We start from the raw sequence: 16,743 nt of genomic DNA, 5'->3' as shown, positions 1-16,743 counted from the left end.
CAGGCTGGACAGAGCCTCATCCAGCCTGGTCTTAAACACCTCCAGGGATGGGGCCTCGACCACCTCCTTGGACAACCCATTCCAGGGTTTCACCACTCTCATGGTGAAGAACCTCCTCCTCACATCCAGCCTGAATCTCCCCACCTCCAGCTTCATTCCATTCCCCCTAGTCCTATCACTACCTGAGATCCTGAGAAGTCCTTCCCAGGAAATATGGTTTTCTTTAGTATGTAATTAAACTATAAGTGACCTTTTTTGTAGTTAATCTATATATTCTAATTTTAAAAGCTTTGTGATTTATTAGCCAGGAAAACTTTTCCAGTCTTGCACCACAATTCCAATATAGGGACCACAGTCCCTTAATCAGAAGATCCTGTCGCCATCAAATGCACAAAACTCAGATGGTGTTCCCCATCCAGCTTCAAGTCTGGAAGAACAAATTTGGTGCCTTTCCTACCATGAGAAGATATCAATTTATATAACTACAGTTTTATTTTGGTTTAATGTCTTCAGGTATTGTAAGCATTCTGGAAAAGCTACTATGTTTTTCTCTATGATGACTTGTGCCTGGGATTGAAAATTCCAGAATAGAGTGGCTATCACCAGTAGGAAAAATTCTCTAACATTTTTTGGGGTTTTGGTACTGCTTAAGACTTTACTAGTGTTTCTTAAAATACTGGAAAGTATTAGAGACTGTGGCAACGAGAGAGAGAGATCCAAACAAACTGCGATCTGCGGTGGCTGAATACTTACTGTGTGTAGCCTGTGTAACGTCAAAGAAAGCTGAGATCAGTTGTTAGCGGGCCTCTGAAGTTTTGTCACTATCAGCTGACAAATCTTGTTACCTGAAGAAATACCTCATCGAGAGAATCACGGGAGAAACGTGTCTTTTAAAAGTGCAATTTTATGGCGATAGTCCTTTATCGACCCTATTTTAATGAGACACATCTTGCGCTCTATAGTATCTTCCGGTGATTGGGGGTGGGGGGGGTGGTGTAGTTTTACAGTTCAGAACTCTGCTGGGCATTGTACAAAAGCAAAACCTGGGGTTTATGCTTGCGGTATTATCCTAGCAAGACGCTTACGCAAGTAGACTGCAAAAAGCCGTCCTACACTAGCCCTTTTCAGGCTTAAAGCCCTATTGCGTGGTGGAAATACAGCCTGAAATACTTTCAAGATCGCAAAGACGTTAAAAAGTTGCCCGGCCTCTCTCCCCTCCCCGCTTCTCCTCACGCTCTCGCTGTTTCCCCGCATTTCATCATGCGGCCGCTGCCAGCGCAGGGAGCGGCGTGCAGCCGGGGCGCCGAGCCTCCCGGGGGCAGGTCCGCAGCTGCCACCGCAGCACGTCCCCCACCCACCAAGCCTGGGTTTGGGGACCCTTCGCAGCTGCAGGCTGTCCCTTTCAGTGGCCCCGCCTTTGCCCGGGGCCGCCTGGGAGTGCCGCGGGCACAGCAAGAAAGGGACCGGAGAGAAGTGGGAGCGCCCCGCGGGCCCTAGTACCACTGGGCCGGGCCGGGCCGCGCCCCGCGGCGGGCGGTCCGTGCAGGAGGCTGGGGGCAGCCGGCTCAGGGAGGCGTGAATCATCCCACAAGTACACGCTGAAAGGTTGTGGCAGCAGAGAGCAGGGTTCGGGTTGGTTTTTCCTCTCTCTTTTTCTTTTTTTTTTTTTTTTTTTCCTCTTTACTCCAAAAACATGGCTGAAGCTGGGACGGGCTTTCTGGAGCAGCTGAAGTCTTGCATCGTCTGGTCCTGGACGTATCTCTGGACACTGTGGTTCTTCATCATGCTCTTCCTGGTCTACATCTTAAGGGTGCCCCTGAAGATCAATGACAATTTAACCACAGGTAGGGAGCACTCATTCCCGCCGTGCTCTTTTCGCCGCGAGGAGCACCCTGGCCCCTTCCCCCGCGGCCGACCCCCGGGGAAAAGGAATGGGAACGGCGGCTGCCCGCGGGGGCGCCCGGTGTGGTGGGAGGCAGCCAAGCTTCCGTGGATGTTTGCCGTCTTCCCCGCAGCCCCTTGCATACTGGTACGAGTAGGATTTTGTAAGGCGCTGGGGTGGGTAATGTTACCTTGTGATTGACTTTTGGCTTGGTCCAGCTAGCCCGGGAAGGGCTTGAAGCTTCCAGGGTCTGGGAGGCTTAAAGTAGTTGCGCTGGCTGTAGCAGGCTGTAGAAATCCCAGCGTCACCCAAAGGGGGCTTTGCGGTGTGCAAAGAGATCATCTGCTGGTGGTTTATCACTCTGTCCCTGCTTGTTTTGCCTTCTAACGATGCTTGGTCCTTGCGCCGCGTTCCTACTTCAGACTGCTGGGATGTAAGGGCTGTAGTGGTACTGGAAGAGCTTCTCTTCCTCGTCTCCTATGCTGTGAGGAGGAAAAGACAAGGTTACTACAGGAGTATAGGGCAAACTGTGGCCATGCTCCAGCTGAAACTTGCTGTTTCTGGAGTTGTATTTCAGACTGGATTTTACTAAAGCAGCCAACATACTGAGTTTTGACTGGTCGGGGCTTTAAGAACAAAAAAAAACCTGCCGTGCTTGATTTCCAGGTAGTGGTCTGTGTAAATGATAAATAGCAAAGCTGCGGTTTCCACCCAACAACGCCGTGCTTTTTCTGTACTTTTGAGATTAATTTGAGAATTCCAGGGGCCTGAGCAGCTTGTTCAATTCTCAAGCCTAAGTCAGGAACAATGAAAATTAATTGACATCTCGTATGCGCCTGGTCTCGATTCATTTCCATAACAGGCTTATCTTTGGTGTAAGCGAAGTATGTAAACACAGACCCATCTTCATTCATTCGGAACTCTTTCTTAGGAACAGGTGACGTCAGGTGGCGTATGTGTGTTTGAGAGGCTCCAAAGGAAAATCGTGTTTGTGAAAAAGTCTTGGTTTGTTTGAAGGATAAAGAACTACATTTATCCTGGGATGCATGCTTGTATTTGGGGAGTATATGGAGTGCAATTAATACTTTCTTTTTCTGGGCAATTTGTGGTATACTCAAGCATTTAATTTTTTTATTTCTTTTTAACAGGATTAAAACTTTTGTCATGTTTCTGATAAAAATCAGATGTCAGCGTAATCTTCTGAATTATAATAAGTAGTAAGTGTACAATTTTGCTGGAAGATTAGCACCACTGCAATAGACTTTGCTTTGATTGCTAGGACCCACAAAAGTAGCATAGCACAGCTGTTATGCTGAACCAGCAGTAACTTGTGTTAGCTAGTCTGAGTTGGATAGTTATGTCTTTATCTTGAAATTGCTTTCTATCTACTGTGATCATTTAACTTACCCACAGGAAAGGGCTATTTTCTGTGGGGGGCAGATGAGATGTAACCCACGGAACATTATCTGAGTACTCTTTGCTCATGTTTCTGGCCTGTTCTCATTTGATAGGCCTTTGAAGAAGAATTAAAGAAAAAGAAAAGACATTCAACATACTGCATTTTTCACTTTAAGTGGAAACACAGTTAAAAATTACTTTTAAATACTATTTGGGTCAGATATTTTTCAATATGCCTTTGAACAAGTATCCTGTTCCTTTTGACGTTGCTGCCTTGTGGTTAGAACAGGGTGTAATTCTTGTTGCTGAATCTCAGTAATTTATGTAATGCCTGTGTCCCAGGTAAACATTGCAGGCCATGGTTGTCAGCAAAAATATCAGAAAGTTTTATATTAACCATTTTCAGTACTGGAAAAAAAAAATTGTAGGCCTCCATTTGAGACCTAGTGAAACTCCTCTGATTTCTTTTTTTCCCTTGATGCACTTTTTCATTTGAAATGTTACTCCAGCCATCTTCGGCTGAGTCATCTTGGTTTTCACTGAAATGCTTCAAAATTCAAGTGGAATGGCAATACAGAATCTGTAAATGGGAGAGATTGTCATAACTATGTTTTAAGCATTGAGAGGGTTAAAAAGACTGAAGGAATTACCAGTGCGTCTCAAAGTGCATGATGAAAATGAGTTGTCAGGGCAGAACGGTAGGCACAATATGGCCTTTATGCATCATCTGTTCCTAAATGGTATTTATTAGAAAATCAGCATTGCAATAGCATGAGGCCAGTTTGGTTTGGTTTTCAAAGCTTTTGTGACTGAATAAAAATTGATCTGATTTATTGTGGATTTTTTTCCCCGAGCCAGTAGGATATTGTCATTGGTTTAAGGTTGCTCATAAAGTACCATAGCAACTGGCCCCGGATGTGATACTAATCAAATATATCTCAGTGATGTGAAAATAAAAGTATAAAGGGTGCTAATAAAAGTTCTGTATGGTGTAAGGAACTCAGCAGGTGATTAAGAACAATGACTCAGCATTTTCCCAGAACAAGCTGGATCTGTTGGTGGGTTGAGGTCAAACTGGTTTTCAGTACCACTAGATGCAAGCTTATACAGCCACTAAGAAAAGTGCAGTTCTGCAGGGATGATTTACACCTCACAAAACAGTGATTTAAAATGGTATTAGATATTTGGATCAAACTTCTTAACCTGAGCCCCACAGGCCCACATGCTGTGATATGAAGGACTAACATGGCTTGTAAGGGAGGGTACCTAACAGAGGGACTGGTACTTCATACTGCTGTGTGCTTTTAGTTTTCCATGCATGATGTCAGTGTTTTATAAACAAAGTTGCAAAGTTGGAGAACATAGTAGGAAAAATATTTAAGGACTGGAGTGAAACATTGTATTAAGGGATTTTGCCTGAAAGGTGCCTAGATTCCATTAAGAAGGTATTGTCCTGGGGAAGAAATAAATAGCCTTTTACATAAAAATAAAAATTGATGACTGTAAGCAGAGGGCAAACTCAGTTTAGTCATAATGAGGCATTCATTTTTAACGATCCATGGATCAGCTGCTAAAGGAACGTTGGGTTTCCTGTGTCTGAAGATCTTCAAATCAGGTGGCAAAATATGCGTCAGTAGTGTTCATACAGCCTTCAATTGTTTCCCAGTGGCTACCTGGGCAGTGGGCTATGCTGTGGCAGCTGGCAGAGTAGTTACTGGTGGTTTCAGCACAGAGTCCTGTGGTCACTTTTAGAGGTGAATTCTAGAAAGCATGGGGCCTTTCTTCCCCCTCTTTTGAAGTTGTACAGGTGGGCATGCCCTGAGCATTTGGTAGCTTTTTGGAGTGCAAGTCAGCCATACTGTGTGTTCCACTGGGCCTCAAGATTTGGAAGTCCTCATGCTTTGGGGCATGCCTAATTTCAGTCTTTTCAGTGGAGCACATTGCTGGGATAGAATCAAAGGGAAAGATAGTCTGTCAGATAAAAATATTAATCATAGAATGATTTGGATTAGAAGGGACTTTAAAGATCATTAGTGGTAAATTTGATTGTGGTTTTGGTTGTTTTGGGTTTTTAATTGTTGTTGGGTGGGGGTTTTTTTTGCATTTTATTGAAGTTTAATGTGAAAATCAAATAATAAAATCCTTTATAAATAGGTCTACTAGAACTATCATACCATATCATTAGCCAGGAAGCAAGAGAGACTTCATATGCCAGGCTAAAGGATTAAATGCAGAATAAGTAGTTGAGGAATCGGATGTTATAATCTCATTCAAAATAATTAAAGTAAATGTTATTATTTTATACAGCATGTTGTATTTTGCTCCCATGTTGGCACTTGCATGATTTCTGAATGCCACGTTAATCTGAACTAAGACACACCTCTTCTAAAAATGTTAAACCCTGCTTGTTTTTCTTCACATAACAATTTGGCATTCTGGTCATATCCTGAGAAGGAAAGAGTTCCAGAAACAGTTTCTGATGATTTTATTTATGCCTTTCAAAGTGCAACAGAAAGACAGATTTAACAACCAGAGCATTACATGCAACTGGCTTGTGATGAGGCAGACACAGGAGGAAACCTTTGGGGTGCTCAGGGTACAGAAATCAGCAAAAACTGATTTCCTAAGATGGTGAATAATAAATGTACAATTGTGAGCTCTGGGTTGAATTTAGCTCTGTCAGTGCCTATAGAGTATCACTGGCTTTCAGCAGGACATCCCTGCTTCAGCTGTACCAGAGCAGGGCTCCACAGCTGAACACAGTTGAATGGTTAGAAACCTACAGCATAAAGTAAAGCATGTAAGGTTGTCATGCTTGGCCCCCAAGTCAACAAACTCAGGAGAACTGCAAGTAGAGGAGAAAGACCACATCACCTTGATGAGGACATGGTGGTTGTGACAAAGTTGTGTTCTGAGGAGTGCTTTTCCACATTAGGTTTGGTTTTGGTTATTGTGTTTTGTTGGTTTATTTGTTGGGTTTTTGGGGTTTTTTTTGTTTGTTTGTTTGTTACTATGACATTCCTACTGAAATAATTACTTAGTCTTCTAATTAACATGGGATTTGTAAATATGTAATAGGCTTTTCTTAAAGCCTGAAACATTGTGCATAGTGCCAGCCATCTCGAGGAAGAAAGAAACTGATGTGCAAGAATGCTTGTAGCACTGGCCAACACCAGATTACTCACAGTCAAGAGTTTGTGCATGCATGGGCAGGAGGATGGAGCAGACATGTTGAAAATGCCTTCTCTGTCCCCTGTAAAATTAGATTTAGGATAATAACACATTCATTTCATCCAGGAGTCTCTCTGAAGACACAAAATGGAGAGATTTTTAGGCAGCCAGGTATTATGGTGATCTGGTCAACCTCAGATGCCTTCACTGATGTGTGTATTGCACACATTGCACAGGCTTCAGTAAGTAAAGCACTTGGACCACTCCTATCTCACTGATTTCTCATTTTATGGAAACTATCCAGTATTTAACCATGCAAGAAAGCTGGGTGTGATTCTGTGAGGTGTGCTACAAGAGTTGGAATGTGCCTCCCAGATTTGGGCTATGCTGCCTTAGGGTGGTAGTTGCAGTCAGGGAAGCTCATCTCATCTTTCCAATCTTCCCTTTTTGGCTTTCCTGACCTTGCAGATCTACACTGGGCAGTGGTGTAGAGGCAATGCACAGCAATAGGCTGCAGTGTGAGCAATAAGTAACTTTTCATTCACATGGTTGCAAATTCAAGTAGCAACAGAAAACATTCAGCTGTTATTAAGATTTAACTAATGGTCACTTTTTTCCGGCTGGTAATACTTAGCCCTCTGGAGCTGTGAGTGCAGAGCTACAGTGATACATCAAGCTTCGGGCAGAAGGGTTTTGTTAATCTCTGGACACATGGGGATTTCTCCTCCCTGAACCAATAAGCATGGCTGCCAGTGCCTGCATGGTGTGCTCAATCACCATAGCCACCATGCCTATAGCAGTGTGTTTGCTGAGATACCATCTTGACAGTGCAGTCAGGAGGTATTGTTCCCCTTCATAAATTTAAGCCATGGAAGCTAATCCTGAGAACTGGAAAACATTAACCTAAGGCCAAGGAGTTTCAAACAGATTACAAATGAGTAAACAGCTGCTTTCTTTTGAGAAGAACTGTAGGACAGTTACTTTTATCTTTATGGACTTACTGGTAGTTGCTTCAAAAATTGTTTGCTGTTGTTGTGGTCAGCATTAATTCTGCATGTGGGTTTCACAGAACCTGTTAAATGTAGGTAGTTTGCCCACTGCCCCCCAGATTGCTTGTCTTAATTTTTTCATTTCTCAGAATATAAATGAAGTCTTTCCTAAATATTGATCTTATTTTCAGCTGTCCTAATGGAACTAAAGTCAATAGTGCTTTTTTCTTTGCTCTTAACCTCCATGTTCAGCTGTATCAATTGCAGCACCATGAAACATTCATAGTAGCTGCTGGTCCTCCAGACATGGTTTGGACATTAGAGGCTTCTTTGGTCTGACTTTGAGTTCTGCAAAAATTTAGGTGTTACATGGATATGGGCTAATATTCAAGACATTATTATAAGCCAGGTTTTCACCATTTTAAGCCCATGTCTTTTCAACATGGCTCACTTGGAAACTCTCCCTTTGATTTCTCTGAAAAAGAATACGATGTGTGTGAAAGTAGTCTGTTACATTTGACAGGAATTTTTATAGATGAAACTTAAGATCCTTGTGGGGGAAGAAGCCCTAACAAAACTTCTTAGATCTGTTTCTGATGGATGCAGCATACAATAATAATTGTTTCCTAGGAATTTTGGCATTTCTTCACAAGTTTGATATTTATTTATTTTTTTTTTGATGGAGCTTAATTTTTCGGACAGCACCAAATGGAAAAAGCTGAGTGACGTTTGTAACAAATGCAACCTTTTCAGGAAATAGTTCTTTAAGAAATAGACTTTCATGATGCAAAAGTTCTGGAAGATTTGCAGCCAGTATTTCAGGGGGAATGTGTAAGCCAGAGCCTTCAAAATAATACTTGATAAAATCTCGAGTGAACTTACTGTTACACTGGCTGATACGCAACCGAGTGTTGTGCTGCCGGCTTCTAACTGAAGTCTGATGTCCTTTGTGTGTTGATGAAAGCCTTCAAAGTGCTCCTAAAACTGCATATAGGTAGTGGGATTTTCCCAAAGCATCCCCCGAGGGCTCGGGTAAAGTCAGCCTGGAGGAACATAAGCCTGGTTGTTCACAGAGGTCTTAGGTCTTACTTGTCAGAGCTGCCAGTGATTCTAAATTAAAAGAAAAACTTTAAATAGAATTGTGTGTGTGTGGTTGTTTTGTAAGCAAAGCAAATGCAAAACTGTAAATCATACATTTACAAGACTCAAGAAGTGCTAAATGGTGTCAGTGCCTAAAGGACTGACAAGAGAGAAGTCTTTAATTCTGTGTCAAAGCTCTGCATTAAGTGAAAGACAGAAGGACATGATGCCTGCCTTGAAAGCAACACCTCACAGGATGATAGTGCCAGATAAAACAGGGATTTCTGGGGAAATGATATGCCTGTATTTTAAAATGGATTCTGAAAACAGCAGCATCTCTGAGAGAAACTACACAGGGTGTAGCAAAACTGCATTGATGGCATAAGGAGGCTCAAACTGTTTATTTAGTCACAGAGAAGTTGCAGAAGCAACTTGATGTTGGTTGAGGAGTAAGAGTCTAGCTGGAAGTCTAGCAAAACTGGAAACAGAGTCCCTAGTCTCTTCAGCCCAAAGGCAGTTTTCCAACTAGTTGGCAAACATATATAGCAAGCTTCCTAGATCAAATCTGGAGTTAAAATGCAGGTATTACACTTGGCAGAATTGGGACCAAATCATCCATGGTATGAAGAGGCAGCCTTGCTGTGAGATGTGCTACATGCAACGCTGAGTGTGCTACACTGAGATAGAAACAAAGAATTGAGAGGTGGTTGCTGACACTGTCAACTCTACAGTAAGAAGCAGCCTTCAATGCAGAGGAGACAGATGTGATAGTAGGAAGCTGTCTAGGGTGCAGCAATCATGAGATAGTGGAGTTTTCAATATGCAGGGACTTCCGGAGGGCAAACTTCAGCTTGTTTAAGCAACTTATTCGGAAAGTACCCTGGGTAGCAGCCCTTAAGAACAAAGGGGTCCAGGATGGTTGGACCTACTTCAAACAGGAGCTCTTGAAGGCACAGGAACTGGCAGTTCCCATGTGCCAAAAGATGAGCCAGTGGGGAAGGCGACCGGCCTGGATGGGCAAGCAGCTCTCGAACAAATTAAGGGAAAAAAAAGTCTCAAGCTGTGCCTGGGGAAGTTTAGGCTGGAGGTGAGGAGAAAGTTCTCCACAGAGAGAGTTGTTAGCCACTGGAATGGGCTGCCCAGGGAGGTGGTGGAGTCACCATCCCTGGAGGTGTTCAAGAGGTGATTGGATGTGGCACTTGGTGCCATGGTTTAGTAGTCATGAGGTCTTGGATGACACTTGGACTTGAGGTTGGACTTGATGATCTTTGAGGTCTTTTCCAATCTTATTGATTCTATGAAATCTTACAAAAATGGGTGACTGCAAACTGAATCCAGAGGAATTCACATGTGAATTATGTTTTTTTTTGGGAGATTTTTGAAGATATGCATTTGGACCCAGCTGCTATGGCAAGCAGTGCTGTGGCAAGCAATGCTGTGACTTTCCAGCTTTGGCTATTGTGGTATTAAGACTGTCAGTGTGCTGAGGTTTGCCAAGCTCAATGATGGGGGAACTGTGAGTGAAATCTAGTGGCCTGTGATAAACAGGAGAGGTGACTTGTTAAAACATTATTATGCTGAGATTTAAAAACAAAACAAACGAAAGAACACCATCTGGAAGCAATTGCTGACACTGTGCAGGTATGTTGTGCAAACACAGAGGCTCCGACAGTCCCCGAATGTGCCAGGACTTCTCTGCATGTGCCAGCCCAACATCCCTGCCACGTCCAAGGTTTCTGTGTGTAGCTCAGTCAGTTGGCAAACACTGTGCTTAAGGGAGAGTTATTTGTCTTTTTGGCAAGTGGTAAAGCAAATAAAACCACTCAAGTGGTGACTTATGTTGGATGACTGAGCAGTTTCTTCTGGGATAAAATCTACAGAAATTAACAGTCACCATCAGAAAATGTGATGGTCAGGTGCAGTTTTTTTGTGCAGCAGTTGCAACAAGTCAGAATCCATTTGTTTTATAACAAGAGTAGTTGTTTAAGAAGGTATTTTGTATTTAACAAAATAAGGCCCTACTCCAGATATTTGTTAGTATGCTGACTATAACTGAGTTATGTCAAACTTGGCAGGCACATGGAAAGGAACCCCTGATCCTGAAAATCTTTAATGGCATGGTTTGTTCTGCAAGTATAGGTCCAGAAGTTTACTAAAAAGGTAGTTATTATGCATGAATTCTTAACAACCAGGGCCTAAATAGCTCACCAAGGTAATGCAGGAAGTCTAGCAAAACTGGGAACAGAGTCCCCTGCCTCTTCAGTCCAAAGGCAGTTTTACGTCTTGTGATTTGATCAACACATCTAAGTTTTACAATTTTTAGCTACTTTAGGAACTTATTTAGGGCATTTGTCAAAGAATTTAAGATAAAACCTAGTTTGGTCCTGTGGCCAGACTATGGGGTGCTTCTGGGGATGTTACTCCTCCATTGGCTTTTGTAGGAGGTGTATGAAGGCCCCTTCCACCAGCTTTCAAATTAGCTCTTTGTGGCACTGGAGCATCTATTGAAAGATTGTGTTATAAACTCCAGCTCGTCCTTGTGTCTGTGAAATGTCATGTGGACCAGTGATGCTGTGTAAATACTTATGAGTGAAAGTTGCTTTGTAAACTCCCAGCACAGGCTAATTGGATTTTTTGGTGTGTTTCTTGGGCACTGCAGAAGGGCAACTGATTTTAACACTGGGACTATGAAGCATAAGCAGCAATAATGCATTTAAAGACAGGAGTTAATGTCATGCTTTCAGCAGACAGAACAAACAAGTTGTTGCTGTTAAGCCTGGGGAAAGGACTTAAATTCAAAGTAAAAATCAAATCGTGCCAGCTGCTGTGAGAAGACAAAGATTTATTATTGTGAAGTCTGAACTGGAGATTTATAATTGCAGTAGATTCAATACTTGAGTGATTAAGTGCACTTAAATATACCAATTAGATGGAGGAAAACTATAGAGCAAAAATGAAATGCAGTCATTGTATGATTCCTTTTATGCAGTGTGTGACAACTGCAACCATGAGATTTAATTTCAGCTCACTTTCTAGAAATAAACTTGGCTTATTAAATGTCAGGCCTGTTAGGCTGATATGTTAGGTCTTGTGCTCAGTGGCAAGACACACAAGGATGGAAATTTAAAGCACACAAAATGTTATTGCCATATTGTAAGGCTACCATTCCTTTCTCAAGAAAATATGCTTGTAACCCGAGAGTGCTGTAGATGTTGATCTTCAACTAAAAGTTGGGATGGCACTGCCTATATGTTTTATGCTGAGGATTGAAAATTGTTTACAGTGTGGCTTTGTTTGCAGCAATGTTATATGATCCACTAACAAACTTAATCTTCCATGTGAAATTTCTCTTGCTAATTTTAATTACAAAGTACATTTGATAGCAGTGTACCCAGCTGGTATATTTTACACAAATCTTGGCTTAGAGTCCCAGACTAGTAATTTTCTCACTTTTCAGAGAGAAAGTTAAATGAGATCCCATCAGAAGGTGGGCATCTCACCTCTCATACCCTGTGCAGATGAGGAGACACAGAGTCCCTAGTGCAACTCAGGCCACTTCTCAAGCAGAAGCCAACTTCATGTGGCAGCAGTATGCTACAGCCAAACTGATTAGCCCTTCCTGCTGATAAAAGGAGCTGAGGTGGTCTCCTGTATGGCTGCACTGATGCAGACGTACCGCTTTTAGGAGCAGAAGAGTCTCCCTCAGTAGCGCTTGACTGTATGGCTTTATCTGCGTGCCCAGAGTAGGCTCCTGTGCTGAGCAGTATAGAAGTGCCTTCTGGTCTCTATATCCATCTGTCCAGTTCTTTGGGTCAGGACAAAGGAAGAGTGATACAAGCATGAGAGATTCTCTTTAGCAATAAGTATTGTTCTACATTTTCCTAATTTGTATTTCCCCCCAGATATCCTTGTAAAGAGTCCGTGATTTAAAAGGGCTGATCATGGCTGTGTTAATAGCAGCCCCTAAAGCCATGGAGTCTTGGAGGGGAACATGAACCATGAGGAGCTCTCATTAGCTTCAGGACTTCTGTAGGGTTTCTCTAGACCTGATGACAGAGAATTTGGTCTGTGTTAAAGCTGAATGCATTTTGTCACTGGCTTTGCAACAGCCAGGATTTTCATCCTTGAAGTCCTAGTGTCCTCTGCCTCCTGTGACAAGTAGATAAGAGTGGTGCTCAGTGGGACTAGAAAGGTGAATGGGGCTCACTATCTCTCTTGTGTCTCTGCCTCCAGTCCTGTCATATTTTGTTATCTTTCCATAAATCACAACACTGAAAGATTTCTTTCTGGAACTTGATAACTCTGATGGTTAGAAACTTTGCTCTTAGTCAGCTCAAATATATTTGTGGCTGACTTGCACCGATTTGTGCTCCTGACAGCGCCCTCCTTTACATGCAGAAACTGCATCACTGATGTGAGGACTTGTTCCCAGTTTTCCTTACTTGTGCTCCCCTTGTGAGGTTAAAGCTGTTAGGCTCTCCTAGCATACTCTCCTAAAATAACTGGATGACTTTGATTTTACTAGAAATACTCCACTCTTACAGTTTTTTACTAGTTTTGTAATTGGGTAACCAACATTGTACATTGTCTGCTAAGGCTTTGTTGACTGCCTTATATGGTGGAAGGAATCTTTCTTGTCTTCCACGGGAAATATTTTGCTATGTAGTCATATGGTTAAAATTGCCTTTTTTATGTCACTTTCTCTTTGGTGGATCATAGCATTGTGTAATCATATAGTAGGTGTGGACCCATGGTCATGCCAACTGACCAGCTGTGAGCAGAAACCCCTGCTGGTCTCTAGCCCTTTGCACCCTTCATTTTCATCCATCTTCTCTGGCAGCTCATACCAGCTGTCTTCTGGAGCATTTTGGGTTTGGTAATGAAAATATTTAGTAAGGTTCAGAGAGCTCAATGCATTCTCTCTAGCCCAGTGCTCCTGGGCAAGCTGCAGGTTTCTCCATCTCCTGTGATAACTGACTTCCTGTCAAATACTCTACTGAAATCCAGAGTGTTTAGAGTGAGTTTTCTTCTTCTCTAGAAAAAAGAGGATTTTTAATAAAGGGACACTTCTGGCTGGGCTGACATGATTTACTTATTTTGCTTTTTATCCAATTTTTTATTTCTGTGTTGCTTAAGTTATTGCTATCTTTGAAATTCTGGACTTTCAGATAGTACTGCTTTGTCAGTAATGCAGTAGCATAATAAATATAGAAATGAGGTATTTTGGCACAGTTTAGGGAGTTTCACCAGTTTATTAGAACTGTCTTGATGTTTGACTTGAATTTTCAAATGCCATTTCTTTCAGTAACATTGTTTATGTTAAGCTCTTTGAACTCTGTCTGGTTTTCCTGCCACAATATCTCTTTTCTTGCTCTTTTATTTTTTCCCTCCACATTCAACTGTTTTGTTCCCATTCAAAAGTGAATTGTTTGCTTTGTTTTGGGGACTACTGTATCCTGCTCCTTACTTATTTTGTTCAAGTAATCTTAGTGGCTTACTGGGTTTATTCTGATATATATTAAGTGTTTTTATGAAACTCTTAAGGTGTAACTCAAGCTGACTTTTAGCAGATACAATTTCATTTCTGTGCCATTTTGTCTTCATGAAAGCAGAGGGTAATTATGGAACATTAAAGGTCTTCTGGGTCTTATTTGTACAGGGATGATGTTGCTTCATTTTAAAGCCGTAGCTGATAGATTGGTGTCTTGTGAAAGAGAAATAGAATTTAACTTTTGATTGAGAAGAATCTGTGTCACCAAAACATTTAACCAACTAGTGGAGAGGGTACTCAGTTTGAATGACTTCCAAACACTCCCCAACAATCTGAAGTAAGTTTGCACATTTGCTGCCTTGCTGTATTTGGAACATCACAGGTATCAAGAAACTGAGAAGTGATAGCAGTGCAGGTTAAACAGCATTAAGTAGAGATATTTAGTGAGTAATATGTGTTAAAAAAAAAACCACAAACCCCACAACCCACAACCAACAAAAAAAGCTGACATATCTAAATTTAAACTGTGAAGTTTCTTGGGTGCTTTCATGTTTAAAGAATTTTAAAATTAGGTTGCTTCCTACACATTGTTTTAGGGTCTTGAAGTTGCAAGATAACTTTTCAGTTTTACAAGGTATTTAAGCTTTCTGACAATTATACAATATGAGTCAAACCCAGTAATTAGCAAGTCACTCAGCTGAAAATTTTGAGTGCTTCAAGTCCTATCCCCTATTTTTCCTCAAACCACATTCAAACTGGTAATGATTGATTATGGAGCAACATCCTTACTAGGCAGTTGATTTTATTTAGGTTTCTGCATAATTTATAGTAATGTCGCCCTTGTGTTTGAGGATCTAGGTCTGTAAACACACAGCTCTACAAAAACTCTGTCAGTTGGGGTACAAAGTGAGCAACATGCAGGACTAGTCAGTGTTGCTTACTGTTTTCCCTTAGGTGAGCTAAGTAATACAGGAACTACTGGAGAGAGTCCAGCACAGGGCTACTAAGATGATTAGGCAACTTCAACATCTGTCATATGAGGAAAGGCCAAGAGAGCTAGGTCTGTTTAGCTTGAAGAAGAGGAGGCTGAGGTGGGATCTTATTAATGCTTATAAATGGTGGGTGTCAGGAAAGATGGGGCCAAACTCTTCTCAGTGATGCCCAGTGACAGTACAAGAGGTAAGGGGCATAAATGTGAGCATAGGAAGTTCTATCTAAACATGAGAAGGAACTTCTTTACTTTGAGGGTGAGGGGGTTGGATTCAATGATTTTCAGAGGTCCCTTCCAGCCCTACCATTCTGTGATTATTACTTAGATGTGGTGGAGTTACTGGATGGCAGAAGTGTGTGGGTTTGTATACTGCTATACCATCAACTTTACTACAGGGCTGTTTGTTGGTGTAAATGAGACCAGCTGCCAGTCAGTTGTAAGGTGGCTCATCTGTAAATGCTGACCCACCTTGGCTCACTGCGAGAGCAGCAGCTGCTGTGGGGATCACCCAACATCTCAACTCTTCCATTTTGAGTTATAACCTCTTTGCATTTTTGCAGTGAACACATAGAGCTACAGAAGAGTTTGTGGTTAGCCCAAGGTGAACACTTAGTTTTCAAAAACCCCACAATTCAAAAACCAGGCACAGAGAGAATCCAACGGAGAACTACTTTGACCGTTGACCTGCCTTATACACACAGCCCTCCATAAACTGCAGTCATCCTTTTTCCAAGGCACATCCATGTGATACTTCTGCACAGGCACAAAAATCAATATTAAAGAGTGAATGAATAACTAAAGGCCTCCCAACCAAAATCTCTCTTGTTTAATTTTGTGTGGCTTTTTCTTCTCTAATCTAAGTGGCAGAGAAGCATTTAAAGTGAAAGGAACTGAGGAGCGATGAAGTTTTAAGAAGCCTTTTCTCATAAATGCCTGTGCTTTAGGAGCAAAGGGGCTGGTGGTGTCTGGGATGGCCAATATTCCCTCACAGGGCTTCATACAACAGACACTTCAGGCCACAGCAGTGGGAGTCCTGGGCTCATCCCTTCAGAAAATTTGTTCTTTCATAAGGATCATAAACCCACTGCATTGATAGAGTATGTAACAATGTGTCTTGTGTGAGACAGGCTCTGCAGTTCTTTGATGTATTTTTAATTTGTATGATAGATTGGTGTCTTGTGAAAGAGAAATAGAATTTAACTTTTGATTGAGAAGAGTCTGTGTCACCAAAACATTTAACCAACTAGTGGAGAGGGTACTCAGTTTGAATGACTTCCAAACACTCCCCAGCAATCTGAAACGAGTTTGCACATATCTGTGCCTTCACCAGCAGTACCTGAGCCTGCCTTTTAACTAAAGGCTCCGTGTTCTTCTTTTCCCTCTTCCTCCTTAGCTTTATACCTAGCTTTGGTCTTAAGGTGAAAATAAATTGTTATTAAAAGTATATTCTCTTCTGGTTTATAGCATTGTCTTATCTGGGATATATGTTTTAAACACACAGACTGGAATTTCATCTACAGGGCAATGTTTTCAGAAGCACCAGTGCTATTTCATCACTTAGCTGCTTTAGTCAGCCACTAGTTTACTTATTAACGTGTATTTATTTATATGCTCTTTCTAATAAGCATAATAATAAACCAGAAAGTACTTTGCTCAGAGAAACACATTGAATATCTGATAAACAATGAAGTATTTGCATCTATAATGGCACAATATCCTTTTACTTTTAGGTTGGTATAAT

The 16,743-nt window shown here is 41.7% G+C and overlaps 1 protein-coding gene across 1 annotated transcript in view; it reads left to right on the top strand.

Annotated features, from left to right (window-relative positions):
- Nucleotides 1–1,610: 1,610 nt before the first annotated feature.
- Nucleotides 1,611–16,743, top strand: part of ST7 (suppression of tumorigenicity 7) — a 149,820-nt gene continuing 134,687 nt past the window's right edge. Inside the window, 1 exon segment of the mRNA XM_068169835.1 lies at nt 1,611–1,844. Coding sequence (XP_068025936.1) covers nt 1,694–1,844 — 151 coding nt within the window. The 5' untranslated portion in view covers nt 1,611–1,693.

This window comes from Melanerpes formicivorus, unplaced genomic scaffold (assembly GCF_026170545.1).
Source record: "Melanerpes formicivorus ecotype bairdi unplaced genomic scaffold, bMelFor1.0.p_v2 SCAF_3, whole genome shotgun sequence".
Taxonomy (NCBI): Eukaryota; Metazoa; Chordata; class Aves; order Piciformes; family Picidae; genus Melanerpes; species Melanerpes formicivorus.
The sequence above is the reverse complement of the archived record's forward strand: the minus strand, read 5'-3'. Positions and strand labels throughout refer to the sequence as shown.